Source organism: Cynocephalus volans, chromosome 8 (genome assembly GCF_027409185.1).
Source record: "Cynocephalus volans isolate mCynVol1 chromosome 8, mCynVol1.pri, whole genome shotgun sequence".
Lineage (NCBI taxonomy): Eukaryota > Metazoa > Chordata > Mammalia > Dermoptera > Cynocephalidae > Cynocephalus > Cynocephalus volans.
Genome location: NC_084467.1, coordinates 4,840,168 through 4,856,895, shown reverse-complemented (window position 1 = coordinate 4,856,895; position 16,728 = coordinate 4,840,168). Strand labels below are relative to the sequence as shown.

Genomic DNA, 16,728 nt, shown 5'->3' with positions numbered 1-16,728 from the left:
CGACGGCGGGGCGGGCGGAGCGGGACGCCCCCGGGTCGCGCACGCCCGTCGGAGGGCCCAGCGCGGCGCGGAGGGCATGGAGCGGCGGCCGGGGGGCTGCGCGGCGGCGGCGGCGGCGGCGGTGAGTGGGGGCGCGGGAGGCAGGGGACAGCCTCGAGCCCGGCCTCGGGCCCAGGCCCAGCGTCGGGGCGAGGGAAGGGGCCCTCCGGGCGAGTCCCCACTCCTGGCCTCGCAGGGAGCTGGGCCCGGGCCCCCCCTTCCGACCTAGTTAGAGGCTCCGCCGGGGCGGGCCCTTCCGCCGAGAGGAAACACCTCTCGGGGCAGAGGGGTCTGGGGGCCCCAGGAAGAGAAGGCTCAGTGTTCCCGCCTCAGCGAGAGCATGGGAGGCGGTGGGATTGCCCGATTCCTGCCCTGGCGGAGGGGGAACGTGAGAGGGGCTGGCGGGAGCTGCCTCCTCTAATACCTGGTGTGTGCACCCGGGGAAGGAAGTGAGTCTCACCCCACCCGTGGGCACCCCTCCTGCCCAGGAGCCTGAGAAGCAGGCTGCCCTGAGGGCAGATGCTGGCGCCTCTGAAGTGGAGAGGACTGGGCAGGGAGAGGCCCTCACCCGGGACAGCTATGCGGGACTCAGCAGTACCTGTCCCCTAGGCTCTGCTGCTGCCTCTGCTGCTGCTGGGTGCCCAGGGCCAGGGCAGCACGCCTAGCCCCAGGTGTGACTGTGCTCGTGACTTCCAGAAGAATGGTCTGTTGTGTTGCAGGGGCTGTCCAGCAGGTAAGTGGCCACCGGGATGGAAGGGGCCCAGGGGTGGGGGTGGGAGGGAGTGAGAGCAGGCTGGGCACGGAGGAGGGGCAGCCAGGCTGGGGATGGGGTGGGGACAGGCTGGAGTGGGAGGTAGGGGCAGGCGGCCTGGGAGGGAAGTAGGGAGCCAGAGATAGGAAGGGAGAGAGGGAAGGGAAAGGGGGCGAGCAGGTTGTGGGGTGTGGCAGCCCTTTGACTGTCTGACCCCTGTCTGGGTTCCTCAGGGCACTATCTGAAGGACCCCTGCTGGAAGCCCTGTGGCGACTCCACTTGCCTTCCCTGCCCCCAGGGCACCTTCTTGTCTTGGGAGAACCACCATGAGAGACACTGTATCCGCTGCCAGGCCTGTGATGAGCAGGGTGAGGGGCTGTGCAGTGCTTGGTGGGGGGCTCTTGAGGACAGGCCGTGGACAGGGTCTTTCTGAAGGGAGTGGCTGGCTTGGGCCCAACCTTTGGGTATGAGGGCCCTGTGCCCACCCTCCCTGATCCTGTGTCAGGATGCCCTTGCCCTCTGTCTCTTCCTGGTGACCTTCCTATCTCTTTATGTGCCTTTGGGCTGCAGAGATCTCCGAGCTTCTCTTTTTGGGGGGTAGCCCTGTCTCTGTCTTTCTCTCTCTCTGGCCTAAGCCTGTCTCCGTTCTCTGGGGGACCTGCCCCACCTCTCCATGGGGGTCACTGGCTCTGATCACTTCTGCACTCCCCATCTCCCTGCGTCCCCACCAGCCTCGCAGGTAGCCCTGCAGAACTGCTCCACAGTGACGGATACCCGTTGCGGCTGTGAGCCTGGTAGGTTTGCTGACTGCTCATTCAGACAATGTGTTGCCAGTTCACCCTTCCGCTGCCGCCCTTGCTCAGACTGTGGGGCCCTGCACCGCCACACACAGCTGCCCTGTGAGTACCCCATCCTGGGCATCTACTCCCAAACCCCCTTCTCCCTGTCCCCGTACTGTTCCATCCTGACCCATGTCATCTCTTGGACTTAAGGTTCTGACAGAGATGCTGCCTGTGGGACCTGCCTGCCTGGCTTCTATGAACATGATGGCGGCTGCTTGTCCTGCCCCACGTAACTTCCTGGCTGTTCTAGGCCAGAGGGAAGGGAGGCTGGGAGTAGGGTGGGGCAGGTGCTGCTGGCTCAGGGATAGGAGGAAGGGACAGGGACAAGGGAGCTTGGCCCTGGGTTGGGTGGGCCCCACTTCAAACATAGGACGGTGAAGAGAAATCTGGAATCACCTTATGCTAGATGAATAAGGGCGTTATTTTCACTTTCTGCCAGAATTTCCTTTAGTAATCCTTCCAGCCATATAGGATAAGAATAGATTTGCTGCTTATACAGAGGGTCACATCGATATACTTTCAAAACTTGGGCTGAGATTCAGGATTTGCTGCTAGTTCTCTGGCAGATCCTGTGCAAGTTCGGAGAGTTAACCTCTCGGATCTGTGGTTTCCCCATCTGAATGTGGGAACGTTAGCCCATCACAGGGCTATGATAAGAGCTAAGGCACTTGATTCATTCAAATCTTTATTGAGTATCTACCATTTTCCAGATGGTCCTAGGTGCTGGGGCTACAACAAGGAACAAAATAGGCAAAAATTCCTGTCATTATGAAGTTGACATTCTAGTGACCCTTATCTAGTCCAGAAGAAGCTCAATAAATAGTGGTGGTGGTTCTTGCTGTTGGGGACAGCAGTACTTCAGGAACATTCTTGGGTAGAGTGAGGCTCACAGGAGAGAGGCTTGGGGAGGGAAGGGCCTCTGGGATGGATAAGATGTCAGGTAGTCCTGGGGGGCCCCTGCTGTTGTGTACTCCCTCAGCCCATCCCCCCCCCTTGCAGGAGTACCCTCGGGAGCTGTCCTGAGCCCTGCGTTGCTGTCTGTGGCTGGAGGCAGAGTAGGTGGTGTGCTGGGAATGTGAGCAGGAGAACTGGGATGGACCAAGGGGAAATGTGTGGCAGGGGCAGGGGGCTAGGACCTGGCACCCACTAGCTGCTCTTTCAGTGTTCTGGGTCCAGGTACTCCTGGCTGGCCTGTTGGTCCTACTCCTGCTCGGGGCCACCCTGACCTATGCTTACTGCTGCTGTCAGCCTCAGAAGCCCATGGTTCCTGGTAAGTACACACACACACACACACACACACACACACACACACACACACGCACGCACACACGCACACACGCACACAATACACACACACACATTCCCAGGGGCCTGGGGTCAGGATGGGTAGCCCAGAGTCCATTCAACCCGGATACAGAAGGGGAAACTGAGGCAGGGAGTGTGTGGTGCAGAGGAACCCAAGGTGACATGGACTAGAACCCAGGTCCAGGATCCTTGCCTGGTTGCCGACCAGACTCTCTTTGTCTCTGTCAGTGGATGAAGCTGAAACGGAGGCCTTGACCCCACCACCGGTAAGAATCTCAGTATGTGCTGGAAAGAGGGTGAGCAAACGTCTGGGCTGCCTTCTGGAGCTGGGAGATCAGGCCTTTTTATAACTCGTGATCCCCAGTGCTTGGCACCATAGCCCGCACAGGGTAGACCAGTGGACAGATGTGCTGACAGCTGAGTTATCTGTCGATGAGACCAGCACAGTGCCTGCCCTGGAGTGGGCATCAGTCTCATGGGGGCCAGACAAGTACATAGGAGCTAATGGTTCAGTGGGATGAGTGCTTCATGGGGCGGGGGAACAAGAGGAGTGCAGCCGGGGCAGGGTATTTCAGGCGGAGGCAGTAGCTCTGGGGGAGGCAGCCTTGGGGGATATCTGCTGACTTGAGCCAAGGGGTGTCCACTCCTGGCCAGAGACTGCAGCAGAGGGGCCCTACTAGGTAAGTGGGGCTGACCTAGGGCCTCTTGGCTTCCAGGCCACCCACCTCTCACTCTCGGACGGCACCCACACCTTTCTGGTGCCCCCCGGCAGCAGTGAGAAGGTCTGCACTGTCCAGTTGGTAGGCAATAACTGGACCCCTGACTCCACCCAGACCCAGGAGGCAGCCTGCCCGCAGGTGGCTTGGTCCTGGGACCAGCTGCCCAGCAGAGCTCTTGGTAAGGGACCTCAGTAGCCTGAGCCCTTGATCCCATTCTCCTAAGTCCGGGAAATTGTGATTTCACAACTTGCACGCTTCCTGTCTGCGAACTGACCGGGGCAGGCCTCCCTGCCGGGTCCAACCAGCCACCTGCCCGGGGTACCCGTGCGCCCTGGCCCCGCCTCCCGGCCTCAGCCCCGCCCTCCGGCCTAAGCCCGCACTCCCCATTGGCTCTCTCTGGCCCCGCCCCAGGCCCGCCCCCTGAGTCCGCGCTTTCGCCAGCGCCCCCTGCAGGCTCGCCGGCCGCCACCCTCCAGCCGGGCCCGCAACTCTACGACGTGATGGACGCGGTCCCCGCGCGGCGCTGGAAGGAGTTCGTGCGCACGCTGGGGCTGCGCGAGGCGGATATCGAGGCCGTGGAGGTGGAGATCGGCCGCTTCCGCGACCAGCAGTACGAGATGCTCAAGCGCTGGCGCCAGCAGCAGCCCGCGGGCCTGGGCGCCGTCTATGCGGCCCTGGAGCGGATGGGGCTGGACGGCTGCGCCGAAGACCTGCGCAGCCGCCTGCAGCGCGGCCCGTGACGTGGGGCCCACCCGCCACCTTGGCGCTCTGGTGGCCCTTGCAGAAGCCCTAAGTACGGTTACTTATGCGTGTAGACATTTTATGTCACTTATTAAGCCCCTGGCACGGCCCTGCGTAGCAGCGCCAGCCGGCCTCACCCCTGCTTGGGCAAGCAGGGCTCCGGTTAGGGCGAAGACGCGTGAACGAATATCGGGAGCTTGCTCGGCTGGTTCTCAGCCTGAGTTTGGCTGAGGCCTTGGTATTAAACCTGACGAAAGCGACTTCGTGGTGTTTCTGCTGGGCCGGGGGTGTTAGGTGGCTTTGGTGGCCCGGGCCTGGTTCCCTCAGGGCGTCACAGGGGCCCGGAGTCTTAGCGCCCCAGGGGCTGGGACCCACGGTAGAGACCAGAGTGGCTCTGAGCTCCCGAGCCTGCCCCTCCCGCGTGCGTCGTGGCCCAGTTACCCCGAGGAGCGAGCAAGTGGCGGCGAGTGAGTGGCCGAGAGCTGCGGGCAGCCGAGAGCTTTAATCGGGGTGCGAGGCGGCGGGGAAGCGGGGTCTGGGGGCAGCAGTTGAGGCACGGGTTCGGGGCCTCTCGTCCTTACTCCACCAGGGCAGTGAAAGGATCCGGGGAGCCAGGGGGCCTGGCTGGGGACGGGGCGCAGACTTCACTGGAGGCAGGTGGGGGCCCCGGGGGCGGCAACTCCGTCCCGAAAGGCAGTTTTCACCGTTTCTGGTAAACAAATGACTGAGAGGAAACCCTCGGCGGGGATGAGAAATGCGGCTCGGCCTGGGCCGGGCGCAGATCTGGGTCAGGGAGGGAGGAAAACCCCTTCCCCGAGCTCGGGGCCCGCCTCCGCCCAGGATGCGCTGGCGACGCCGGTTCCGGGGTGCGGGGGACGGGCTGCAGCCAGCCAGGCGCGCGCCCCGCAGGGAAAGTCACCACCCACGGGGCTGGGGAGGGCTCTGCACACTTTGACATTCAGCGAACATGCAAATCTACGTCAGTCGGCTTGCAAATAAGCAGCATCTCTCTGCGTCAGCAGCTTGGGCACTGTTTCTGGGCGACAGCGGCAGCGGGCGCGCTCCAGCGTCGCCCGGGCTGGGAATGCGGGGGCCGGAGTGGGGGCTCAGGAAGGGGTCCCAGCGTGGGAGGCCGGGGCGGGGCTGAGGGGCCCCTCCCAGCTCGCGAGGCTGCGGGCAGGAGGCCGCGACGTCTAGTACTTAGCAATGTCCCCCTTCTTCAGGATAACCTGTCGCTGCCAGGGCGCCAGTTTGGTCTCATCGTAGCCCAGAGTCCGCAGCTTCTCCGACTGCTCTTTCTCCCGCTGCATCTCCTCCTGCTTCTGTCGCTCCTCCTCTTTCCTGGGGACGGGGTGGGTGCAGAGCCCAGTGAAGCGGGGGCGGTCAGAAAGGGTGGGAGGCCGGCACCAGGACGGCAGCGGGCCGGGGTCACCGGTGGCAAGGAGTGGGTTACTGAGGCCAGGGGCTGTGTTGCTGAGGACAGAGGGGTTTGACTGGGGACGGATAAGGGTTATTGGGGCACACACAGGAGCTGAGTAGGAGGCTGAGGTCCGGTTATTGTGGGCTGGGGTGTTACGGGAAACAGACTTGCTGGGGCGCTGTGTGACACTGTGTGAGAAGCGGTGTTCCGGGGTGAGAATATTGGGGCCAGGGCATGAGTTGTTCAGAAGCTGTCAATCTGAATTCTTGGGGACTGGGGTTGGACTGCTAGAGAGCAGAGGGACCATATTATCGGGAGACAGGAGCTGGGGAATTAGCAACAAGCTGTGAGGATACAGGGGTAGGTCTGCTCTGCCCACAAGTTAGCTGCTAAGCACAGGTGGCTGTTGAGCATTTGAAATGTGGTCCAGATTGGGATGTACTGTAGGTGTAAAATACACAAGGTTTTTCGAAGACTTAGTTTAAAAAAGAGTGTAAAATGTCATTAATAATCGAATACGTTTGAAATATTTTTTATATAATGGGCTAAATATTAAAATTAAGTTCATCTACATGTTTATTTTTTCGATGTGACTACTAGAAAATTTAAGTTACGTATGTGGCTAGCATTATTGTCTATTGGACAGCCCCGAGCTAGATGACTGTGTGCAGAAACTAACTTTTTGGGGGACAGATGATCAGGGTTATTGGTAATGGGGTTGTGTTTGCCGTAGGACAGAAGGCTCTGTTAATAGGAGATGGAGACTCGCTAATTTGGGAACAAGGTTATCAGAGCATAAGAACTAGACTTCGGGGGACATGGGGCCAAGTTATTGGGGGACAGGGGTCTGGTGGCATTATTGGGGACAGAGGCTGTGCTACAAGAGGATGTGCTCAAGATAGGGCTCTATGAAGGGACAGGCCTCCATGAGTGGGTGTAGGTAGCAGTGACAGGCTGGGGCCAGGCCCACACTTACCGCTTCTGCTCCCTGGAAGGAAAAACAGACGTTACTTGGTGTCACCACCTCATGGACAAAGTCAAGACATCCTGCCTGGCCAGCCTCCTCCTGACCCCCAGCTCACCTCTCCTCTTCCAGCTTCTTCCGCAGGATGTCCCGCCGCCAGGCAGGCATGCTGGCCAGCCGCGCCTCCTCCTCCTCCTCCTGAAACACAACCACAGAGCTTTAGGGCCAGCATGGGCTGGGAGGTGTGGGGCCCGATAGGTGGCAACTCCAACTGGGAGACCTGGAGGAGTTAGGGACAACGGCACACAGAAGTAGTTGCAGGAAAAGACCCTTCTATGGGACAAGTGAATGAAGGCGCCTGGTCACAGCTCCCTTGGAGAGGGACCTCCTACCCCCCAGTGAACCAGCCCATGGTCCTACAGGCGGCGCCAGAGAGACAGAGCTGAGTATAGGAGGGGGGAGCAGAGAATAAAGTAGCGGAGCCACAGACGTCCTGAGCCTCATTCCCCACAGGGGCAGGTGGACTGATGGCCCCACCCATGACCCAGAATCTCTGGGCAGACACAGACTTGGGCCCCCATACACTCTGCCAGCTCAGGGAGGCTCAGGCTGTCCCTGGCTTCTCTGTGAAGGCCCTTCTGGCCCATACTTGCTGTCTTTCCAATGGACTGGACATCAACTTCTACGATGATGGGGCTGCAGTGCCACTGGGGGCGGGGGGCACCCAATGCAGGCAGCTTACAGCAAAATGTTTTATTTCTTGGATGTCAGAGATGAAAGAGTCTGTACACATCACAAATCACATGGGACACTGCACACGTGGCTCCCCTGACCTCAGTCAAGGAGAGAGCTGTGAACTCCAGTTAAAAAACACAGAGAGAGAGAGAGAGAGAGAGAGAGAGCGAGCGCACCACACTGCCCCAAGGCGGACCCACAGTCCCTCACTCAGAGAGGCTGCCTCTGGCTACACACAGAGCCCAGAAGGCCACGGGGCCAGAGGGGACACCTGGTTTGCTCAGTGCCATGCCCCGCTTATCTCGGCCAATGCCCCATGTCCTGCCACAACGGGATCTCAAAGGCTCAGGAAGCCTGGTCCTGGGCACTCTGGGCTGTCCAAGGCCACCATTCTAGGTTCTTCCCGCCTGCCTCTGACCTCTGGAGGGCATCAAACAGGCATCCAAGCCCAGGTCATCCTGCTGCTCAGATGTCAAACAGCTCTGCCTCCTTCTCCTTCCAGAAGGAGAAGCTGCGGTCGATGTAACGGCAGATGTCCTCGTTGCTGAACTCGCCCATCTCGGACACCAGCTCCAAGGGGTCTTCGGCGGGGGCTTCGGAACTAGGAGGGTCCGAGGTCGGGGGAGGCGCGGCGGGCGGCGGCGGGCGTGGGGGCTGCGGCGCGGGGGCGGGGGACTCAGGCCGCCCCTCGGGCAGGTCCCCTGTCTGAGCTGCAGCAGCCTCTTCGTCCGGCTCCTCCTCCTCCTTTCCTGCCTCCTCTCCGTTTTCCTTCTCGGCCTCTTCCTCCCGGGCCAGCTCAGCCTCGGGGCTGTCTCCGAAGAACCGACGCCTGAGGTCCTCGAAGCCGTCGCTCCAGCCGCGCCGGCCGGCCTCCACCTCCTCGAGCACGACGCGGTGGAAGAGGCGGATGAGCTCCCAGGGGTGGCTGCCCAGCCGGTCGAACATCTCGTAGCACAGCAGGTGGCGGAACTTGCGCTCCTCGCGGCTCAGGCCCATCTCCAGCAGCTGGAAGTAGCCGAGCATGAAGAGGTCGAGCGTGAGGCTGTCGTAACGCGGGGGTGCCCGGCCGTCGAGGGGCGGCAGGAAGTGCTCGGGCCAGTACAGGCCGTGCGCCAGGCTCGGGCCCCGCGGCTGGCGCGCCGGCACCTGCCGCAGCAGGCTCCGCCAGTGGCCCAGCAGCTTGCCCACCACCTGCCGCCGCTGCAGCAGCTGCAGCAGCCGCTCGTCGGGGCCGCGGGCGCCGCCTTCGGCCGCCGCGGGCTGGGAGGCGCCGGCGGCCACCACGCGGGGCAGCAGCCTGCGCAGGCGCGCCTGGGCGCGGCGCCCGGGGCCGCGGAAGGCCCACTTGCGCCAGTGCTGCAGGAAGAGGTAGACGATGCGCTCCTTGCGCATGTCGAGGTAGTCCTGGACCCCGCGCAGCCGGGTGGGGAGCGGCGGCCTGCGCGCCAGCTGCTCGGGCTCGGGCAGCGCCGCCTGGCGCTCCGGTCTCTCGGGCGGGCCCGGGGGCTCCCCGGCGGCCAGCAGGCCGTTGGCGGCGGCGGCGGCGCTCGGCTCACGGGAGCCGGCCGCCGCGTAGTCCTCCTCGAGGATGGGCGCGCGGCCCGGGGCGCCGGAGGGCTGGGAGGGCTTGCGGCACGGTCGGCGCGCGGGCGCGGCGTCCTGGACGCGCAGCTCGTAGGTGGCGCGGAGGTGCTGCACGGAGACGCCGCACTCGAGGATCTCGCGCGCCACGGCCTCGCGGCACCAGCTGAGCGAGTGCGAGCGGCCCAGGCAGAGCGGCCCGGGCCGCCAGGGCGCGTCGGGCAGAGGCGCCAGCGGCTCGCCCGTGTCAGCGGCCAGCAGGTCGGCCAGGTGCGCGGGCCGGCCGCCCAGCGCGGCCAGCAGCGTGGCCATGCTCTTGAGCAGCGTGGAGATCTTGGTGCACCAGGCGGGCAGGCTGGCGGCGCGACCGTGCATGCGGCGCGGGTCGACGGTGAAGCGCGGCGCCGACAGGGCGGCCGAGATGGGCAGCAGCTGCTCCAGCTCCAGCTCCAGCTGCTCCAGGCGCGCCTCCAGCTTCTGCGCCTTGTGCAGCACCTGCAGGTTCTCGATTTGCTGCTCGATGCGGAGGATGTCGGCCTCGGTCATGAGCTCGCCGAAGGGCCCGAGGATGGCGTTGTGCTCGCGGGAGTACCTCCAGCCCTCGGGAGGGTAGCAGCACGAGCTGGCGGCCGTTAGCTAAGGCGGGGAAGACAAGAGAGGGGAGGGAGGCGCGTCTCCCTCTGGCCCAGCTCCCGCAGTGGCGCCGGGGGAACTTTTGCATGTCCCAGGTGGTGTAATGGCTCCGTGGCGCTGCGATTGCAGGGACGGGCCACGCCTGGCCGGCGGGCGATTACGCTGGGGTGAGGCTTCGGCCCGGACCGTCGCTCTGGACTCAGGGCAGTGTCCACTTGGGTCGCTGGCGGAGGGCACAGCTGGTCGCTGGGCGCTGCTGCCGAGGCAGGGAGGGCAGGCCGGCAGAAGGGTCTCCTCGCCTGACTGGGTCGCTCATTACACCACCCGAGGAACATGCAAAAGGGATTGAAACTGAGAGGCAAGGCAGCCCTCCCTCACTCCATCCAAGGCCTAATTTGAGGCCACCCGCCCCAGACTGCTGACCCCTTCTCAAGCTCCCCTACCGCCTAAGCTCTCCTTGTCCCCGTGGTCAATGTTTCACGTGCTAAGTGAGAGGCCATTCTGCTTAAAGAGGCTGAAGGTGCAGCTTCCACTGGGACTCCCACCCCTCCCCTCACCCTATTGGACATTAGTACAGTGTAGGGAACGAGGCTTGCCAGGCACTTCTGATTTATTCCTCTAGGCCACCACAGTAGTGCCCACCTTTCCCACCCTGGGGGCTGCCCTCACCTCTACACAGGCCTCCCAGTTCATCCTGATCCACAACAATTTGTCCCCAACATACAAATATGATGACACCACTTCCCAGCTTAACACCCCACCTCAGGCTCCCCCCTGCGCCAGGAGAAAGTCCATTCTCTTGTAGGCAGCCAGCCAGGCCTTGGTAACCTGACCCCCCCGACCTCTCCAGCTCAGTCACCCCCCACCAGTGTACAGTCACATCCACTCTGACTTCCAGATCGCCCCTGTCCTGCCGGCTTGGTCTTCACCCCACTCTTCCCAGGCACCTCTTGCTCATCTTCCAAGTCTCACTTTGGACATCACTTCCCTAACACCATCCCTGGCCCAAATAGGGTGACCACTTTAGGGCTGCCCCAGTCCCCTGCACACCCTATCACAGTGCTTTGTTGTAACAGCCCAGTTACTTGTCTACCCAGTTGGCCACTCTCTCATATTGTCCTGGTTTGTCTCCTGGGGGCACTTATCCGATTGTTGATTGACACACAACCCACAGCCACCTTGAGAGCAGGACTTGACATATTCACCATGAATCCCCAGAGGCTGCAACAGTGTGTGTGGCATACAAATGGTGCTCAGGGAACTTTTGTTGGACAAATGAATGACAAACCATCCTGCCAGCTAGTGATGATCAACCCATTTTTCAGATGAGGAAACTGAGGCTGACTGAGACTCAGTATCAGCAGCTGGAAAGTGGCAGTGCAGGGACATAGCCCGGGTCAGACTGTGACCAGAGCCCTCTTGGCTACTCAGAGTGTGGTCCCTGGACCAGCATCATCATCTGCATCACCCAGGAGCTTATTAGAAAGTCTCTGCTCCACCCACACCTCCTGAATCAAAATAGACGTTTACACAAGATCCCAGGCGATTTGAAAGCACCTTAGGGTTTGATACACTTTGTCATCCCACGTCAAAGAACAAGCTGCTGGGTGTGGTGGTGGGGGGGAGAAGAGACTGGGACCAGTCCTAGGAGGTGGGGGGAGTCCCACAACTCTGCTTTACCCGAGGTAAAGGGAAACACTGAGGTTGAAGGGCCCCGGCAAGTTGGGGGTGGCTTGGGGGATGGGCTGCAGACCCCAGGGTGCTCCAGGAAGCCCCAGCCACCCACCTTCCGCCTCTGCTCCTCCTCCTCCTGCATCTTCAGCTGCAGCTTCCGCACCATCACCTGGCGCTTCCACTCCGGGATCGGCCGGCCCTGCTCGTCGTGCGTGGGGACAAGAGCCTCCACGTCGAGTGGCACGCCAGGCGCAGGGGTGGCGGGCGGCGCCGGTGCCACGCTGCCGTTGAGCAGCGGCTGGGGCCCCGTGGCTGGTGGGGTGGGGCTCCGGGCTGGTGATGGCGACACCGACGGCAGTGGCGAGTCAGGCTGCGGGGAGAAGCGGCGGGGCTGAGTGCCGGGTTGGCTCAGGCAAGAGGAGCCAGGGCGGGGGCCGTCGTGGCCGCCTACCTGGGAGGCCGGCTGCCCGCTGCCTGAGAACACTGTGGTCAGCCCCTTACTCTGTGGCGTTGGCTTCAGGCTCTTTCCCGCCTTGATCTCAGCCAGTAGCTCCGAGTTGTCGCCAGTCGGGGACATCATGTTGAAAGATTTGGTGCCTATGCAGGGGCAGGAGAGGAGGTGCTGGCCGGGGGCGGGGCCGCGTCCCCACCGCCCCCCCCCACCCGTCCCTCTGCAGCCCCCTCCCCAAGCCAGGACGCGCTGTCCAGGGCCCTCCCTCGGGCTCAGAAGGCAGCTCTCCAGATCCCCGTAGTGCGGGCGGCTGTCAGGGCCCCCAGAGGCAGGCCCTTGGCTCCCAGCCTATGGCGGCCACACCCTCCTCCCAGCCCTACTCACAGGGTATAGGGCCCCCGCCTGGGGGCCCCTGGGAATTCATGTTGGTTCTTGGGCTGGCTCTGGGGACTCTTGGTATGGCTCCGCCCAGCCACTAACTGCCCAGCTCCAAAACACTACCTGGGGCCAGCCACCCGACCTTTATCCTGGGGTGGAGTCTCCCTCTGGCCCTCTCCCTGCATCAGCAAAGCCCAGTGACCCTTGGACAGAGTTGACTGGGGCCTTCATGGCCCTACAGACTCGGGACCCCGGAATGCCAGCACCCAGCCAGCCCCTCCTCCCCCCTGGCACCCACAGACAGACTCGCGAGCAGACACACTGGTTGCGACCCAGCAGCACACTATGGCAAAGCACTCCCAGCTCTGGGAAACCCGGGAAAGCGGAGCCCTTGCTGCGGATGTGGGAGGGAGCACCCAGGATGAAGGGCTGGGCCGGTAACATGCAAAGCTTGGTGCACGTTTGCATTTTCTGACTCCCGGGTGGAGGTCAATGGGGATTTGGGGAGGGTTATCTTTAGAGCCCCGAGGAAGGGGACAGGTCTGGGTGGAAGGAACAAAACAGGCCAAAGATTCTTGGATTCCATGCTGGGGATCCCAGAGCACTGTCACAGGGAAGGGGATGGAGGGAAAAGCCACGCGGCTGGCTCCTTCATTTAGGCAAACCCATCAGTCGGGTAGAGAATGCTCGGGTGGGTATGTGGCTTTGGTGGAGGGGTGCCCCCTCCAGTGACGTTCAGGTCCCCTCACCTGCCGGCCTCTGGCCCTACCCTTTCCTCAAGTCCCGGGCCCTCCTGCCTCGCTTTTCCTGGGTGAACCCTCTCTCCCACCCCACGCCTCAGCCTCAGCCTCAGCCTCAGCCTCAGCCAGGAGCCGCGCACGCAGCTACTCACTCTTCCTGTGCCTCAGGACTCTCACTTCTAGGGACCAAGAGGAGAGAAGTGACAGCAAAGTTAGGAGGGAGAGGGGGCCAGGGTGAGACTGGGACAGCTGGGGACAGCAAGAGAGGGCCAGGGAGGGCAGGAGGGGGGAGAGGGAAGAGGAGCTTTGCGGCCCATCTGACCCTGGCTCAGGCTGCTCTGGGGCCCCACAAGGGTGGTCCAGCCCGGCTGGTGTCGCTGAGGGCTGGGCAGGGCTGCCACTGGTCCTGGCCCCACTAGCAAGGGCCTCCATCTTGGCATTGGGTTGAGACAGGGCACCTGGCCCAGGCTCTGCTAGGAGGGGATGTCTGGGGAAGCCCAGAGTCTATTTTTCTCCTGCTTCTAGCTTCGGCTCTGCTGCGGGCTGCAGGGGGAGGGAGAAGAGGCCTCTAGAGCTGGGGATGGGCTGAGGGCTTTCTGGAGCCCCAGCCACTGGCGGGCATGCTACCACAGGCTCCGGAGGAGCACTAGGGGGCCCAGCGCTGCACTCCTAGGCAGGGGACGAAGATTTGGATGGTGCCACTAAGCATGGTCCTTACACGGAGTGGCTGGGTGAGGAAGTCACCCCCATTGGGCTGGGATGGGAGCGCCAGTACCCAGGCACCACTTCCTGGGCCCTCTAGGAGGTCTGGTGGGTGGGACACTGCCCCATCCTACAGAAAAGAAGCCCAGGATCCTGGTCACCAGTCTAGCTCTTAAAAACGGATGCCCCGGGGAGTCACCAGGACAGGGTAGGGGAAAACCGGCCCTGGCTGGCCCAAGGGCTCCTGGTGGGATCTGGCTAGGAAGTGTCCCCAACATATGTAAGAAAGGCTCAGGTCTGTGCTAGCTTGGAAGACGAAGAGAAAGAGGTGGGGCGAGGGAGAGAGACTCAGGATGGACCAGGAGCAGGAAGAAGCTAGTTCCACTCCTTAGAGCTTCCCTCCAGCACCAGCTCATCAGAAACAGCAACCCCCAGAGCCGGGAGGCCCTCCGGAGCTGGTAGCAGGCAGGCCCAGGGACAGGAGGGCACTGCCCGAGGCCACCCAGCCCAGTCCGACTCTGGCATGAGCTCGAGCGACTCAGAGTCTCCCCTTAGGGTCAAGTTCTCGGTGGGGTGGGGGCTGGCAGGAAGAACCCGCAGGACAGGAGGAAGGACGGGGCAGTGGCGGCTGGGGAGGGGGCGGTGTCTGCAGCTCCCTCCCGTTCAGGGCGAGCCCCCCACCCGCCCCCACTCACTGCCGGTGGACGAGGAGGAGCGTCGCTGCCCGCAGCCGGGGCCGGTGCCCTCCGAGGGCAGAGGCGGGGCAGGCGGGGGCGAGCTCAGGGCCTCGGGCAGAGGTGGCGGTGGGGGCGGCGGCGGCAGCTCCCTGGACGCCTTGGGGTCGGCGGCGCAGCCGTTGTGCACGTGGCTCCCGGGGAGCGGCGCCGCCTGCGGGGGAGCGGAGGGGCCGGCGAGTGAGACGCGGGCGGCGGCGGCGGGTCCCGGGCGAGCGGCGGGCGCGGGCTGGCGGGCACGCACCTCCTCGCTGTGCGCCATGCCGGGCCGAGCGGCCGGCGGCTCCCCGGGGCGGCGGCCCAGCTGGCGGTAGTAGTCCCCCGTGCTGGGCTGCTTGCCGAAGGCGCGGGGCTTGCGGCCGGAGTCCTGCCTCCGCAGCCCGCTGTAGCCGTCGCGGGAGCTCGGCTGCGGGAAGAAAGCGGCCCAATGGGCTTCGGGCACCGGCCCCGTGCGGGTCCCTCCCCGCGCCTCCCTCCCCAGCTCTCTGCCTCCCGGGCCAGCAGCCGTCGAGGGGCGCAGCCGGCCGCGTTCCTAGACCGCAGTGTTGTCAGAGCGGGGATGGGGGCCTCGGTGGAAGGGCAGGCTCGGCTGGCCCTCCAGGGAGAGGTTCTGGGCACCGGCCAACGGGCACCGGGGCCCCCACGGAGGCCAGAAGGGGCGGGCCCAGGGGCGGGGTGGCCCAGCCCAGACGCCAGGGGGAGCCGGAGAAGGGGCAGCTCCCAGCTTAGCGGACACTAAGGCCTCGGCCGCAGCCCACTCGCGGCCGCCAGACAGACCCTGCGTCCGCAAGACGCTGTCGAACCCTCTCCTGCGGGGGTCCCGGCCCGGGGGGAGCCCTGTCGGGAGCCTGTGCCCTGTTAGGCTCCCGCTTGCCCACGGCCCCCGGCCCCCTGGCCCCGGGGCTGCTCCTACCTGCGACTGTGCCGGTGGCCCCCGCTGTGCACCTGGCAGCGGGGGCGGCATGGACCCGACACCTGCGTTACCCGATCCTTCCTCTCGGGTTACAGCCCGGCCCATGGGCTCGGTCGGCCTGACATCACCCAGGGCCCACCAATCCCAGGCCGAATCCCCCAGCAGTCGGGGATGCCACTGGGCACCCACGCTCCGCCACACCTGGCCGCTGTGCCGCGCCTGCCCCACGGGCCAGATGTGGCCCCGCCCCCGCGCCTCTCTCCCTAACCTGGGTCCCGGGCACCCCGCCCTCCGTCCCCCGACTGATTTACCCAGGACAGGATGAGGCCTGGCCGTGGGCGGTGGAGCCTCTCCTATGTGGCCCCCCGGTTCCGGGTCGCGCCCCCGCCCTCCCCTCCAGCATCTGGAAGCCATGGCCATCCACCTAAGCGACACCGACACCCGCGCCCAAGCTTCAGGTTTCAGGGGTGGCAAAGTGGGCTCGGGTGACAGCACAGCGTGCCGCCCCGTCGCGGCTGCCCCCTGCTGAGCCCAGGCAGGAAGAGGGATTTGAAGTCGCCAGGGCCAAAGGCCGAGTGACCAGGCGGGTGCTGTCCCCTGCACTACTGCCCTACCCCCAGCCCGTGTGCGTCCTCCCGGTGGCCTCGGACCCTCCGCGCCCCGCCCGACCAGGCTCACGTTGCAGGAAACGCGACACCGCAGGATTTGTTTTCTGGGCCGGCCCACCCCCTCGGCGCCCCCTGCAGCCCCGGAGGCGAGGACGCCACGACCCTGCTCCCGCCCGCGGGGACTGGGCAACCGCGCGGGGGGCGCGGCGGGCGCACAAAGGACCTTTTGTGGAGCGGCCCTGGAGCCTGCTGCCCGGCACGCACACACCCGGGACGGGCGCGGGACCGCGCAGTCCTGGTGCTTGGGCTCAGGGGTGGAGAGGGGTCACCAGCCTGGCCATCTATATCCCGTGGCTTTGGGCAGGGCCCACAAGCCAGGCAGCAAAAGTCCTCCGGCCCCAGATCCCCTGCATCTCTGCCCAAGACCCCTCCATGTCACAGAGATGAAAGGGGACCCAGACCTGAGAGCTTGGTCTGAGGTGGCATGAAGGGAGTAGTGGCTGGAGTCACTGTGGAGGCTCAGTGTCCCTTCCATGCTTCCCCTGCCCAGTGGCCTTGTGACCTGGGTCACCTGTGCAAAGTGGTTACTCAACTCCGCCCTGGGGTGGCTTGCCTTGGGACTGAGAGAGAACTTCAAGGTCCCAGCTTCAGCAGGACCCTGGGGGCTGCTACCCCACACCTGACTAGCTGCGATCACTCGCTGACCCCCAACCTCTCAGACCAGTCTTGCTTTGTCCCTTTGGCCAGTACTCTGGGCTCCCCCTGGGCCTCCCTGCCAAGGACTATCAGAGATGTCCA

At 63.9% G+C, this 16,728-nt stretch overlaps 2 protein-coding genes across 6 annotated transcripts in view; one reads left to right on the top strand and one right to left on the bottom strand.

Moving 5' to 3' along the window:
- The first annotated feature begins 76 nt into the window (after positions 1-76).
- TNFRSF25 (TNF receptor superfamily member 25) lies at positions 77-4,584 on the top strand. 3 transcript variants are annotated; one of them, XM_063106305.1, is made up of 10 exons: positions 77-115; positions 649-772; positions 1,024-1,158; positions 1,522-1,689; positions 1,783-1,861; positions 2,632-2,687; positions 2,795-2,902; positions 3,166-3,203; positions 3,654-3,834; positions 4,068-4,584. In XM_063106305.1, the coding sequence occupies exons 1-10, from the start codon at positions 77-79 to the stop codon at positions 4,394-4,396; spliced, it is 1,257 nt and encodes a 418-aa protein (XP_062962375.1). In that variant the 3' UTR covers positions 4,397-4,584. The 3 variants fall into 3 exon arrangements, with proteins under 3 accessions (XP_062962375.1, XP_062962374.1, XP_062962376.1); XM_063106304.1 differs by having other exon boundaries at positions 2,612-2,694; XM_063106306.1 differs by lacking the exon at positions 1,024-1,158.
- Positions 4,585-5,590: 1,006 nt separating this feature from the next.
- Positions 5,591-16,728, bottom strand: part of ESPN (espin) — a 36,190-nt gene continuing 25,052 nt past the window's right edge. Inside the window, exons 8-15 of one of the 3 annotated variants that reach the window (XM_063106376.1) lie at positions 14,654-14,815; positions 14,371-14,563; positions 13,126-13,152; positions 11,856-12,001; positions 11,517-11,774; positions 6,900-6,979; positions 6,794-6,805; positions 5,591-5,738 (exon numbers count right to left, since the gene is read on the bottom strand). In XM_063106376.1, the coding sequence (XP_062962446.1) occupies positions 5,591-5,738; positions 6,794-6,805; positions 6,900-6,979; positions 11,517-11,774; positions 11,856-12,001; positions 13,126-13,152; positions 14,371-14,563; positions 14,654-14,815 (1,026 nt within the window). Of the gene's footprint in view, positions 5,739-6,793; positions 6,806-6,899; positions 6,980-11,516; positions 11,775-11,855; positions 12,002-13,125; positions 13,153-14,370; positions 14,816-16,728 lie in introns of all 3 variants that reach the window. The other 2 variants (XM_063106377.1, XM_063106375.1) reach the window with 2 other exon arrangements.

Bases quoted from the DNA above. Each gene is read 5' to 3' on its own strand.
- TNFRSF25 (XM_063106304.1), top strand. From the start codon at position 77: ATGGAGCGGCGGCCGGGGGGCTGCGCGGCGGCGGCGGCG. The intron at 1,862-2,611 runs GTAACTTCCTGG...GTACTCCCTCAG, and splicing joins GGCTGCTTGTCCTGCCCCAC to CCCATCCCCCCCCCTTGCAG. The intron at 2,903-3,165 runs GTAAGTACACAC...TGTCTCTGTCAG, and splicing joins TCAGAAGCCCATGGTTCCTG to TGGATGAAGCTGAAACGGAG.